Below are 14,446 nucleotides of genomic sequence, written 5' to 3'. Positions count from 1 at the left end.
CAGTGCCCGGCGGAGGCGGGGAACCCGAACCGAGCGGTCCTCCGTTTTTAAGTGTACGCGGCGGCGGCCGCGTCCCGGGCGGCCCTCCTGGAGGACCCCAGCTCCGTAGCGGAGGCTGGAGGCTCGACCCAACGCGGCGGAGGAACTTCTCCTGCGAGCAGTCGCCGCGGGCCCCGGTCATCTGCAGGAACTCTCCGGAATCGGGAGGGGGAGGGCCGGATCGCTCTTCCACGGGGATTCGTCAAGAGTTCCGGCGGCAGCTGCGGCGGCGGAGTCTCCCTTTGTCCTCCTAGGACCTCCCTCCTTCCCTGTCTCCCTCCTTCTGTCAGTCAGTGGGTCCCTCTGACCCAGGCGCCGGCGCCCTAAGGGACTCGCTATCCCCCACCTCAGGGTGCGTCCCTGGTCACTCCCACCACCCTAGCGTCGCCCCCGAGTGGAGTCTAGCCGAGCCGAGGGGGGCTGCGAGCAGGAGGGAGCCGCAGACCCCCGGCCGCAGGATGGTGGCGGGGCTCTCCCCGGCCCGCTGTCCCGGGCGCTGGCTGGTCCCTGGGCTGTGGCTGCTCGCTCTCAGCGGTCCCGGGGGGCTGCTGAGCGCCCAGGAGCAGCCCTCCTGCCACGGAGCCTTTGATCTCTACTTCGTCTTAGACAAGTGAGTGCGGGAAAAGGGATCCAGGGTCTCCTGGGGAGAGTGGCCCTGGGTGGTGAGCTGTGGTGGGGGGAGGCTGAGATGTCTGTGTGACCTGGGGAGGGGTGAGGGGTAACTCCGGTGATGGGCGCCCTGTTGCTATCTCTGTCCGAAAGGCGAGCGCTTTCGGATCTGTGCGGGCTGCGGGGTAATAGGAGGAGCCCCGAGCTGCTAGGCTCTCTAGGGAGATGGGCAGTCACTGCTGGCCAGTGGCGGGGTTTCTTAGGAAATGGGAGTGCGGTCACTTGGGGTAACCTTCTGCGACCCTGGGACCCACATAAGACTCCTTCTGAGTCCCCCAGTCCTCAACGCCTCACGCTGGCTAAAGTTTGCCGGGTTTTACCCTGAGCACAGCACTTTCATTGTAGCTTGGCAGTCTAAAGTTAACGTACTCAACTGTGGATTGCATTTCCTTCTAAGGAAGGCTGTGTTTATTTGAAGAGCTGGGATCTTACTCCAGACAATTAGCAGGCAGGTGATCTTGAAGATGGGTAGACTTCCTAGGTTCTTGTAGCACCTACCTTTCAGTTGCTAATACTGTTAACTTGGCTTGAAGAAGAGGTCAGCTTACACCCCTGTAAATGTGTTGTTTTTCTGATTCGTTCAATTTTCTTTTTCAGGTCTGGGAGTGTGGCAAATAACTGGATTGAAATTTACAATTTTGTCCAGCAACTTACAGAGAGATTTGTAAGGTATTTCTCCTACTTTTCTTTCCTAAGCAGGGGACTTTGAGTTGGAGGCAAGTAGACCAAAGGCTAGATGGGGTATCCTTTTTTGGAAACCATTTGCAAGGAAAGCCTTTACTGAAGTGTTGATTTTTAAGTGCCTCAAGGTCTTATCACACACATGCTGTTATTAGGACAGCCCTTCAGTTGTTGAGGCCTTATTTCATCTGGATCCCAGAAACTTGGCCCAGGCTCTGGGGAACTATCTTCAGACATGATTCCAAATGTCTTTTCCTTTCTGAGTTTTCATCTGTTTTGAATTTCATTTATGCTTTCTCATAATTTATCACTTTAAAAGTTTATGCTAATAATACCCATAATATATTTGCCATTCCACACAATTCTTAGCATTATTGAGGTCCTCATTAAGAAAAAAAAGTGTTGGTAAACTTCAAATGAGCATGTGTTAATAACCCACTACCAGAAAAGGCACTTGTGTGTGTGTGCCTTTAAAGAAATGACTTGTGTTTACACAATGTGTGGGTGTGTGGCTGGTTTAAAATTTAACTGTTCTATATATGCAATAAGCCTTACTAGGAAAGATTGGTTTGTCTCCTATAAAAAGCATAACTGCTATGATAGCCAGCTTACTCTCTTATTTAGAGGTAACCAGAAATTAGTGGCTTTCTTATTTAAAAGTGACCCTAGGACACTAGGCTTTTGAGGCTTTTTTCCTCCTCCTCTTTTTTTTTTTTTTTTCTTTTTAAAGAAGAAAAAATGCAATGAGGAAATGCAAGTTTATCAAGATAATGGAAAGGACATGAAAAGGAGCTGTATCATTAAATATTGCTTCTTTCAGTCGTGTTAGCCCAAATGTTTTCTTTAAAACAGGCTTGGATGATCAAAACATTTTGAAAGTCATGTTGCAAGTAACTTCAAACAATCTGTAGAGGCCTAGGAAATCCTTGCTTTCAGTTATTGGCAGCAGTAAGCTTATCCCTATAAAAATGTATGCTTGTCCATGTTCAGTCATCAGTCTCCTGTTTAAGAAGCCAAGTATAACACTCATTTCTGGACAGGGTCTAAGGTAAGCTTGTCTAGGAAAGAAAAGTAAATGAGGCTCTATATCGTTAAGTGTCAAAGGCAGGAGAGGGAGTTGTTGATAAATTTTCTGGTTTAATCCAAGAGTGTGCAGAGTGTCTCATAGATTTTGATCAAACGCAGTGGGTCATTTCAGTACATTTCCAAGAAGTAGGGCTCTTATTTGGTCTGGTTTACAAATTGGAATTCTATAGTAAACAGTTCTCTGGCACAAGTTTAGTTGTTCAGTTGCTAACCCATAATATATTGTAGGAAATGAGTAAAGGGTGACTACTGAAGTGAATGACTTTTCAAATATGTGTAACCCTTGGGCATCATTCTGCTCTTCAGTTTATAGAGCTGAGTGTTACAGCCTCAGGTTCAGATCTTAAGAAACATTGCATAGGGTGTCTTTGAAACAGGAATCATTCTGTGAGATCAAGGCTTAGAGCTTAAAAGGTGTAGCTAACTAGGGCAGTTGTTGCCAGTCGGAAGTATGATGCTAAAGACTTAGAGAACTGAACATGTCTAATCAAAATGTGATTTGTTCTTCTTTTTCACATTGTCCTTGACACTCCTTAAGTAATCCTACCTCAGGATAACTTGTATGAACTCCTCTCATAGTTGTGGTAATTAAATCAAACCTGCTTGTCTCCAGCCCTAAACTTGCTATGATAATCATTCTGAAGGGATTGGCCTCCTTGAAGGAGATGAGGTAGAAGGCCAAAGAAAGAGCTTTCTACAAAAAAAAAAAGAAAGAAAGAAAGAAAACTTTCCACTGGCCTGGGATTTATCTTTCTAGGTAATCTCTTCCTAAAGTGGCCGTGTGGGTCAGAGAGGAGTGCCTGAGTGCTGAGCAACACTGACTAAATCTAGAATGACTTATGTGATAATGGTAATGTTGAGCAGAGTTCATGTATCTACTTAGGGGTTCCATTTAAAAGAAGACTGGACTGTTCAGTGAGACTGATTTTAAATGAGATTCCCTAGCTATACATCTGTATTATATCAATATTTCTTTTAAAAATGTTTTAACTGCCTCTTTTCTTGTTTTGCAGCCCTCAAATGAGATTATCTTTCATTGTGTTTTCTTCTCAAGCCACCATTATTTTGCCATTAACCGGAGACAGGTTAGTGCATTATCACTTTGCTGCAGGCTTTTAGTAGAGACTAATCTTAAAGGAATGATGGATATTTCCAAGTGGTGATTCAGGCCTCTCAGTGGAATCAAGCAAGTACGCAGACTGTTTAGTTCTCTTCACTAATAGAGGGAAAAGGAGGTATGAATAATAAAAAAGAGCAGCTAATCTGAAAATCAATATCATTCACATTGCTGTGGAATGTACAATGAGACCCAGATCTCCGCCTTAGTTGTGTGTTTACTGCCTCCCACCTTTCCCCCTCTCTGTTACTGTAAGTAGTTCTACATCTTTCTTGTTTCGATGTAATATATTAATCAACTAGGAATTTGAAGAACATTAAGGAGGAGAAAGATATGGATCTATTTGGATAATTTACTAGATGGAGCAGACATCCTGCATCTTCAGACTTACTCTGAGGTCCACTGATGCAGAATAGGTTTACCTTTATGAAAGAACTCGCTTTTAATTTCATAAATATATATATTTATGAATTTGAATTTAATTTCATATATATGTATATAAATTTCCCCCAAATCAATGTCATAATACTTTATATGACCATTTTGGTGTCGTTTGAACTAATCATTGTGGCAAGTTAGAAGTAGTCATTGATGTTAGGTGGCAGCCTGCATGGGAGGGGAGATTGGGGAATAATGGATACATGTATATGTATGGCTGAGTCCCTTTGTTTTCCATCTGAAGCTATCACAACATGGTTAATCAGCTATACTCCATCATAGAATAAAAAGTTAAAAAAATAAGTAGTCATTGACATTTTAAAGAGTGGTACTTTCCATAGTGGGAAGGGAGATTTTTTACTTCATTTAACATGAAGTACACAAGGTAGTTCTTAATCAATTCTTGAATAAATGAGTGGGTTAGTTTTATTGTGAAACCCAATTTCTCCAAACTGTAGTTTCAGCAAAGAAGGCTGTTGTACCTTGTTCTGTGTAATATGTGATTTTCTGAGAAGTTTTGTGTTTATAGTTCCTTTAAATAAAGTTTTTTTTTTTTTTTTTACTTTAAAAATGTCGAGAACACATAATTTTTAAAAGAGCTTACAGAGGTAACTTATTTAAAATTCCCAGAATTGATTTGGAAAATCCATCAAACTTCTAACATATTTGTGCTTTAAGTTTTACTTTTCCTGGAGAGGAAATCTCTCTGTAGGTGGGGAGTCCAGCTTATGACCTCAGTCTCCTCTCTGATACTTCGTTTCATACTTTCTCATGTGCATCTGGGTCTCATCAAAGGCCGGGGCAACAGTAGTCCCTAACAACCCAAATACAACAGCTGTTTATTCCCATTGATATAACAGTCCTTGCCTTCATGAAAAGAATTTTTTCCATTGCCTAGCTTAATTTCCAAAGAAACAGCTTTTGATTCACCCCAGGTTACTCAGTGGTAAAGAATCCACCTGCCAATGCAGGAGCTGCAGGTTTGATCCTGGATTGGGAAGATCCCCTGGGAGAGGAAATGGCAACCCACTCCTCTATTCTTGCCTGGGAAGTCCCATGGACAGAGGAGCCTGGCGGGCTACAGTTCATGGGGTCGCAAAGAACTGGACACGACTGAGCAACTGAGCATATACATAGCATGTAGCACAAAAAGAGAACCATGCTAACATTTGTGGAGTGCATATGTAGAGAAAAGCATTTAGAATATTGCCAGACACACTATAGACTCTCAGTAATTGTTAACTGCCTACTTTGTGCTAGGTTCTCTGTGAGGTACTTTATATGTGAGTTCTCCAGCACTTTGGTAAACTGTAATCACAGGTCAACAAGATTGGTATTGCATCAGCAGGCATGGAAAGGGTTTAACTTGTGTTAATCTCACTAACACAATTTTTACTATTACTATACACTATAATAATAGTAAATTTATATTATTGTACACAACCTCACTAACACAATTTTAACCCAGGAGTTGGTGATGGACGGGTTAAAGCCTGGCGTGCTGCTGTTCATGGGGTCACAAAGAGTTGGACAGGACTGAGAGAATGAACTGAACTGAATCTCACTAAAGATTTTCCGTTATCATTGGTTGAATCTGATAAGGCAGAGGTTGGGATAAAGAGGCTTCTGTTTCCAGAGGCAGCATAATATTGCAGCTGAAAGTTGCTGAACCAATTTCCTAGCCAAATGGTCACAGACAAGTGACAACCTCTTTATGCTTCACTTTTTTCCATCTGAATAATGATGACGATGATGGTCATAATAATAATACCTACCTCATAAGACTGCTGTAAAAATTGAAGTCAGTGTGTGTGGACAATGTAGGACAGAGTCTGGCATATATGTATCAAGAGAAGAGAGCTTTGTTGTTGTTAGTATCTGCAGTTAGGCAGTGTGCAGTATTTTAATCATGGGGAGGCATTATCCTTATATAAAGGGATTATTGTACTGCTTGAAAGGATTTATAATAGTTCAGGAGGAATTTTAGTATAATGCTATTTGCAACTTAAAACATAGTTGGCTCTTCTTTCTCTTTTTAAATAGAAATAAATTTAGTTTTAACAAATTTCCCTGTTTGCCAAATTGCATTAGTTTGGGGTAGCAGAATGTACACTAACAAGGCCTGGGTTAGAGTTCCAGTTTTGCTACTTATTGGTTAGAGATGGGATAAATCATCTTCTCATTCTGTCAGTATTTATGTCTATAAACTGCAGGCATAATCTACTGTGTTTTCCTTCTTTCTTTCTTTCTTTTTTTTTAAACTGTGTTTCCTTAAGAGATTTGTGGGGATCAAAAATAAGACAATGCATTCAAAAGTATTTTGTATATTACAGAACAGTTTCCATTAAAGGATTAAATTCTGAACCTAGTTGTTCTTTTACCAATTTTATTTAATTAGTAACTTTTCAAATTTCTATGGTCCTCTATATTTGGATATAAGGTCACTTTTCATTCATTATACCCCCCCTTTTTAAAAAAACAATTGGGGTATTCTTGCTTTACAGTGTTGTATGTTTCTGCTGTACAACAAAGTGAGTGAGCTATATGTATGCATATAACCCCTCCCTCTTGGACCTCCCTTTCCTTCCAACCCCTTCCCCCTCCTCCCCTCCTTCCACCCACCTCCTGCCCCAGCATCTCACCCCTCTAGGTCACCACAGAGTATCGAGCTGAGCTCCATATACTATACAGCAGCTTCCCACCAGCTATCTATTTTACACATGGGTGATATGTTTATGTCAAGCCTAATCTCTCAATTCAACCCACTCTCTCCATGTCCACATGTCCATTTTCTACATCTGCATCTCTATTCCTGCCTTTTAAGTGTGTAGAAATCATTCACATATTTAGATGCAAGATCACTGAACGAATGTTGCCACAGCTATTGGGGATCCTTGTTTCAAAGTCTAGAAAGGGGAATTCTACGCATGAATTTTCTTGATGTCACACTTAAAGGTCTGAGCGCATAGGAAAAGCAAAGGTCAAATACATCAGGTTTCACAATTTTGTTTCTATTTCTCATAATTCTTCTGCAGCTTGGTAAATATGAGAAGTACCTCTTTCGTGTTTCAAAGTGTTGCTAAATATCTTCAGTAGAGAGGAAGCAAGATTAGAAGGCAGTAAGTCCTTACAGTTGGACTGTGTCTTCTGTTAGGGTTTCATCATGAAGTCTGATACTATGTAAATGCATAAACAGAATAATAAACATGGCAAGAAATGATCAGTTATCCATTTTATATGCTCATGATTTAAAACCATTATTTTTTAAAAAATGTATTCATTGGCTGCATTGGGTTTTCGTCGCTGCACGTGGGCTTTCTCTAGTTAAGGTGAGTGGGGCTACTCTCTAGTCGCCGTGTGAGGGCTTCTCATTGTAGTGGCTTCTCTCATTGTGGAGCATGGGCCCTAGAGCCCACAGGCTTCAGTAGTTGTGACACATGGGCTTAGTTGCCCTGTGGCATGTGGAATCTGCCTGGATGAGGGATCAAACCTCTGTCCCCTGCATTGGCAGGTCCAGGCAGACTTTCCTGGACCACCAGGAAAGTCCTAAAACGTTATTATTTTGAATATTTCAATTTGAAACATTCTCTTCTTTTGCCCTCATGATTTTTATTTTATTTTATTTTCATTGTTGTTGTTAAGTTGCTGCGTCCTGTCTGACTCTTTGCGACCCCATGAACTGTAGCGTGCCAGCTTCTTCTGTCTTCCACTGTCTCCGGCTCAGATTCGTGTCCATTGAGTTGGAGGTGTCATCTAACCATCTCATATTCTGCTGCCTGCTTCTCCTTTTGCCTTCAGTCTTTTCCATCAGAATCTTTTCCAATGAATTGGCTCTTTGCATCGTGTGGCCAAAGTATTGGAGCTTCAGCTTTAGCATCAGTCCTTCCAATGAATATTCAGGCTTGATTTCCTGTAGAATTGACTGGTTTGATCTTCTTGGAGTCCAAGGGACTCTCAAGAGTCTTCTCTTTTATCCTCCCTATCTGGTAATCTCTCCACTCACCTACCCACCATCCTGCTCTGGCTACCCTGTATACCATGTTTTGAGCATTATGTGCTCTGGAGGTAACACAAGGATGGATAATCTTGTGTGTGATAGTGAGGAGTGTATACAAACACATATAACTCAGGGCTGTATTATAGGATCCAGTAAGAGGAAAGTGCTGAGTGTTGACTCAATATGGAAATATCCAGCCTCTCGGTGTTAGAGAATTTGAATCAAGACTCATTTAAAAGGATATTTTTAGTTATTGTGTTGAATAATTGGTGATAGTGAATTATGCTTAGTTCTGTTCAGTGTAATCTTAATGAGGTAAAAGCGATTTAGTTGGAAACATTTAGTGAACATTTTTATGTGCTAGATACTGTGCAAAATGCTTTCCATTCATTATTTAACCCTTATATCAACTCCATGTCATAGATACTATTATCTCAAGTTTATAAATGAGGAAACTGAAGCTGAGAAAGGAAATGTAGCTTGTCCAAGGACACACAGTTAATCAGTGATGAGGAGTATATTAGCCAGAATGGTCTCTTGAAATGTAGAATAGATCATGCCACTCTTGCTCTTAAGACAATCTGATGGCTTAGAGTAGAAAGCATTTCCCAGTGGCCTAAAAGCCCTACCTGACTGCTCAGCCAATCCTGTCCTAACACTGCATGCCCCAGTCTCGCCCACTCGCCACCTTTCCCTTCCCTGAACGGGCCGAGTGTGTTTCTATACTAGCAGTTTTGCCCTTTGTCTTCCCCATGTCTTGCCTGGCCTCATCCCATGCGTCACCTCCCCGAAGAGGCCTTGCCTTGGTATCAGGTGTGAAGCAATCCTACCCCACCTTCCCAGTAGTGTCTCACAATTCTCTATTTGGTTATCACTTTTTGAAATTGTTCTGATAATTAATCGATTTATTTTATCTCCATAACCCTAATGTAAACTGCATGAGAGCAGAGGGGTCTTCTTTGTCTCGTTTACCTTCACCTCCAAATCTTAACACCTATAACAGAGCTTGAAACATAGTAGATGCTCAGGAAGTATATGTTGAATGAACAATTGGGTTGGTCTGACTCTAGAACCTGAGTTATTAACTGCTATCAAATGTTTTCTCTCCTTAAGAAATAATAAAAACATGATTTATATTTGCTAATCTTTTCATTCCTATTGTTATAGATCAGTTACGAACATTTCCAACTCTCTTTTTGATATACTTGTCCGCAACTTGAAAAAGTCATATAATTGTTTGACCTGAGAATAATAATCAATTACTTAGGAAAAAATATTCTGTGGACAAACTTAGTCTAGGAAATTAAAAATAAGTTATTTGATTAAATTTATATAAAAAGTGTAAGTAATATATACATTTCTGTTATTTGAAAGGATTTCTTTTAATTCCTTTGAATCCAAGTTAAAAGTTTACTTGTGATAAGATAGTTGGTAATTTATAAATTGGTTCATTCATTTTGCAGGCAGGGAAATTTGCCAGTATTTGTAAACGTTTAGAAGTCTTCTATCAGCAATTTTACTTTTTAGGACTATGCCCTACTGAAATAGCAGCACCAGTGTGCAAAGATAGGTATATGTGAGATTAAACCCTGAAGCATTGTTCATAATGTGAAAATGGTAGTAAATCTAAATGCTCATCAGTTGATGATACTGTAATTAAATTAGAGTATATACATAGAATTGGATACTATGCAGTCATTCAAAGAACTGGAAAATCTATATATATTGCTATGAAAATATGTCTAAGATATACTAGTTGAGAAAAGCAAGTTGCAGAATACTCTGTTAAAGATGATAAAAACAAAAATTTTAATGGTTTTTATGGTATGTGTGTATGATAATGAATGCATGGAAAAAAGTCTGGAAAATGAGCAACAAATTGCTAACAACAATATTGTCTTAGCAATGAGATTCAGGGTGGGGGTTCCTTTAGTGAGATTCAAGGTGGGGGCTCCTTCATGTTTTAGTTTCTATACATTTAGGTTATTCAATTTTATTTGAATAATATACTATTTATAAAAAACAAATGCTTAGGTTTAAAGGAAATATGACTGACTTATGTAGCCAGAGACAACTCTCTTGGTATCAGAATGGAACTCAGGAGTTAGAAAGTATAAACATTAGGAGTAGAGCATTGTTGTTGTTCAATCACTCAGTCCTGTCTGACTCTTTGCGAACCCATAGACTGCAGCACGCCAGGCTCTCCTGTCCTCCACCATCTCTTGGAGTTTGCTCAAATTCATGTCCATTGAGTTAGTGGTATGCTGTGCTTGGTCGCTCAGTCATGTCCGACTCTTTTTGACCCCATGAACTGTAGCCTGCCAGGCTTCTTTGTCCATGGAGATTTTCCTGGAAAGAATACTGGAGTGGGTTGCCATGCCCTCCTCCAGGGGATCTTCCCAACCAAGGGATTGAACACAGGTCTCCTGCCTTGCAGGCAGATTCTTTATGGTCTGAGCCACCAGGGAAGCTCAAGAATACTGGAGTGGGTAGCCTATGCTTTCTCCAGGGGAACTTCCTGACCCAGGAATCGAACTGGGGTTTCCTGCATTGCAGGTAGATTCTTTACCAGCTGAACTACTAGGGAAACCCATTGAATCAGTGATGCTATCTAACCATCTTGTCCTCTGCTGCCGCTTCTCCTTTTGCCTTCGATTTTTCCTAGTGTCATAGTCTTTTCCAATGAGTTGGCTCTTTGCATCAGGTGGCCAAAGCATTGGAGCTTCAGTTTCAGCAACAGTCCTTCCAATGACTATTCAGTGTTAATTTCCTGAATAGGAATAGAACATATTCAGCTGTTAACCTGGGGAGTGCTGAAGTGAAATGAAATGAAAGTTGCTTAGTTATGTCCAACTCTTTGGGATCCCATGGACTATATAATCCATGGAATTCTCCAGGCCAGAATACTGGAATGAATAGCCTTTCCCTTCTCCAGGGTATCTTTCCAATCCAGGGATCGAACCCAGGTCTCCCACATTGCAGGTGGATTCTTTACCAGCTGAGCCAGAAGGGAAGCCTGGCGGAGGGGCGCAGATCCTGAAGGTTGCTTGTTAAATGTAAACATCAGGACTGGACTCTGGGTCAGAAAAACATAGGCGCTGTATACGAGCTGTGTAACTTTGGACAAGTTATTTCACCTCTTGCTACCCAATTGTCTTGTCTGTTATAAGGAGCTAATCATTCCTACTGTGTAGAAGTGTTGGGGTAATATTGTGATGATTAAGTGCACATAATGCATGAGGAGGCCTAATTAATGACTAGGTGGGAAGGAGGCTGAGGCTGAGATGAGATCTGGGTCTTATCACTGTACCGCCTCGTCACCGTTATGTGCCCAGATTCAAGCAGAAGCTTGAAGTCAAGTGACTTTGCTCAAAGTGACACGGCTATGTCAGAGCCAGAATTCACCCCTGTGTATAGCTCTTGAGCATGAGCACCTAACCATTCCACTGCCTCAGAATCTTTGTTCCCCTTTCTCCAGCTGGTTTCCAGAATTGGTCAGAGTTGTCATAATTCAAAGATATATTCATCCTCTAAATTTCTTCTGTGCTCTTACAAACCAGTGACGTGGTGAGAGGAAGTGACTAGTTGTTTTTGTTTAGATTCTAACAGGGAAGTAATTTTTCCTGTTGAGAAAAGTCAGTGCTGGTCACACATTGTGCTAATTCTGAGAGGTCTGAGCATGGCGGCAACTCAGACTCCAGTCGTGGATGTGGGAATAGCCGTTTTCAGTGAAGTCCCATATTTGCTTTGTGGATGTGTTCTAGAAAATGAAATGCATTGTTACTCATGTCTGGAAGACACACCTGGCACACTCAGGTGGTAAAATGCAGAGGTCATTTTTTCATGGCCCAGGGAGGTGTTGAATGAGGAAATGGGGTATAAACACACAAGATACAGCAGATACAGACTTTAGGTGTCATCTGGGTACCTCACTTAGGTAAGTGTAGACTAAATTAGAGACGAATTTTCACAAACCCATATTGTATGGGGCACTTTGTAAGCAGATATTTTTGAATCTAGGACTCTGACTTTGGATTCATTGGTCTGGAATCTGTACCACAGAGACCTTGACATATATTGGCCTTACCATGACATGTTAAATAAAAAGTAAACAAGTTTTTATATAAAGTATGAGTTCCTAAGATAATGTATTAGCAGTGTTTGTGCCTGAAAAATCATCTTTCATTCTTTTGAAACCCTTTAAAATCTTTTAAGTTGAGCTAATAGGGAACAATTTTTTTTTTTGCAGTTTGTTCTTCACACTGTATGCCATGTAACAGTATATAATGGCATAATTAAATAGATAGCTAGGATGGTCCCACATTTGAATGAGTGAGCAGATTTTCCCTCCTGTAATTTTTCTAATTTTGTCAGACTGATTATATAATATTGTGGTTTATTAATGGAAGGAGATAGAAGTAGTAAAGTTTATTGAGCACTTACTACGTATCAGACATTTTGCTAAATGCTTTATTTGTAATTGCTCAGGTAAAGTACGGTGCTAAGTGGATTATAAATCATTAGTAATTTTGTATGGACATGAATAACATCTTGAGAAGATTGTCTTGTCTCATATTCTACTCAGTCTACTAAGTTTTATTTTCCAAGAGCAATATTTAATTACGTTATGTAACTATACTTCAGCCACCTGATGCGAAGAGCTGACTCATTGGAAAAGACCCTGATGCTGGGAAAGATTGAGGGCAGGAGGAGAAGGGGACGACAGAGGATGAGATGCTTGGATGGCATCATTGACTCAATGGACATGAGTTTGGGTAAACTCTGGGAGTTGGTGATGGACAGGGAGGCCTGGCATGCTGCGGTCCATGGGGTTGCAAAGAGTCGGACACAACTGAGCAACTGAACTGAATTGAAATCTTTATAAAGTTTCTGTGTATTACTGCATTTTGTTTGCAGTTTTGTTCATTTCATATCCCTGGCTGATAATCTCTTAAGGATAAAGTACAGTTCAGTTCAGTTCAGTCACTCAGTCGAGTCTGACTCTTCATGACCCCATGGGCTGCAGCACGCCAGGCTTCCCTGTTCATCATCAACCCCAAGAGCTTGCTCAAACTCATGTCCATCGAGTGTGTGATGCCATCCAACCATATCATCCTTTGTCATCCCCTTCTCCTCCTGTCTTCAATCTTTCCCAGCATCACGGTCTTTTCCAGTGAGTCAGTTCTTCCCATCAGGTGGCCAAAGTATTGGAGTTTCAGCTTCAGCATCCGTCCTTCCAATGAATATTCAGGACTGATTTCCTTTAGGATGGACTGGTTGGATCTCCTTGCAGTCCAAGGGACTCTCAAGAGTCTTCTCCAACACCACAGTTCAAAAGCATCAATTCTTCTGTGGTCAGCTTTCTTTATAGTCCAACTCTCACATCCATACATGACTACTGGAAAAACCATAGCTTTGACTAGATAGACCTTTGTCAGCAAAGTAATATCTCTGCTTTTTAATGTGCTGTCTATGTTGGTCATAACTTTTCTTCCAAGGAGCAAGCGTCTTTTAATTTCATGGCTGCAGTCATTATCTGCAGTGATTTTGGAGCCCAGAAAAATAAAGTCTCTCACTTGTTTCCATTGTTTCCCCATCTATTTGCCATGAAGTGATGGGACCAGATGCGTAATCTTAGTTTTCTGAATGTTGAGTTTTAAGCCAGCTTTTTCACTCTCCTCTTTCACTTTAATCAAGAGACTCTTTAGTTCTTCTTCACTTTCTTCCATAAGGGTGGTGTCATCTGTGTATCTGAGGTTATTGATATTTCTCCTGGCAATCTTGATTCCAGCTTGTACTTCATCCAGCCCGGCATTTTTCATGATGTACTCTGCATATAAGTTAAATAAGCAGGGTGACAATATACAGCTTGATGTACTCCTTTCCCAATCTGGAGCCAGTCTGTTGTTCCATTTCCAGTTCTAACTGTTGCTTCTTGATCTGCATACAGATTTCTCAGGAGGGAGGTCAGATGGTCTGGTATTCCCATCTCTTGAAGAATTTTCCACAGTTTGTTGTGGTTCACACAGTCAAAGCCTTTGGTGTAGTTAATAAAGCAGAAGTAGATGTTTTTTGGAACTCTCTTCCTTTTTCCATGATCCAGTGGATGTTGGCAGTTTGATCTCTGGTTCCTCTACCTCCATACCTCTAACACTTATGCTTATAGGTTATCTAAACTGGCATTTGGTAGCATAGATGTATGAGGCTTTTAGTTTTTGTGATAGGTTGCTCCTTTGTGACCTCCAATGAAACACAGAATACATACAACATATATGCATACGTGTGTGCACGTGCACACACTCAGTTGTGTCTGACACTTTGTGACCCCATGGACTGTAGCGTGTCAGGCTCCTCTGTCCAAGGAATTTTCCAAGTGAGAATACTGGAGTGGGTTTCCATGTCCTCCTCCAGGGGATCTT

At 41.0% G+C, this 14,446-nt stretch overlaps 1 protein-coding gene across 1 annotated transcript in view; it reads left to right on the top strand.

The window, feature by feature from the left end:
* The first annotated feature begins 346 nt into the window (after positions 1-346).
* Positions 347-14,446, top strand: part of ANTXR2 (anthrax toxin receptor 2) — a 180,869-nt gene continuing 166,769 nt past the window's right edge. The window contains exons 1-3 of the mRNA XM_010845903.1: positions 347-649; positions 1,306-1,377; positions 3,489-3,560. Of these exons, the coding sequence (XP_010844205.1) occupies positions 498-649; positions 1,306-1,377; positions 3,489-3,560 (296 nt within the window). The 5' untranslated portion in view covers positions 347-497. The remainder of the gene's footprint in view (positions 650-1,305; positions 1,378-3,488; positions 3,561-14,446) is intronic.

Source organism: Bison bison, unplaced genomic scaffold (genome assembly GCF_000754665.1).
Source record: "Bison bison bison isolate TAMUID 2011002044 unplaced genomic scaffold, Bison_UMD1.0 scf7180017864228, whole genome shotgun sequence".
Classification (NCBI taxonomy): Eukaryota; Metazoa; Chordata; class Mammalia; order Artiodactyla; family Bovidae; genus Bison; species Bison bison.
This window is presented reverse-complemented; position numbering and strand designations above follow the sequence as displayed.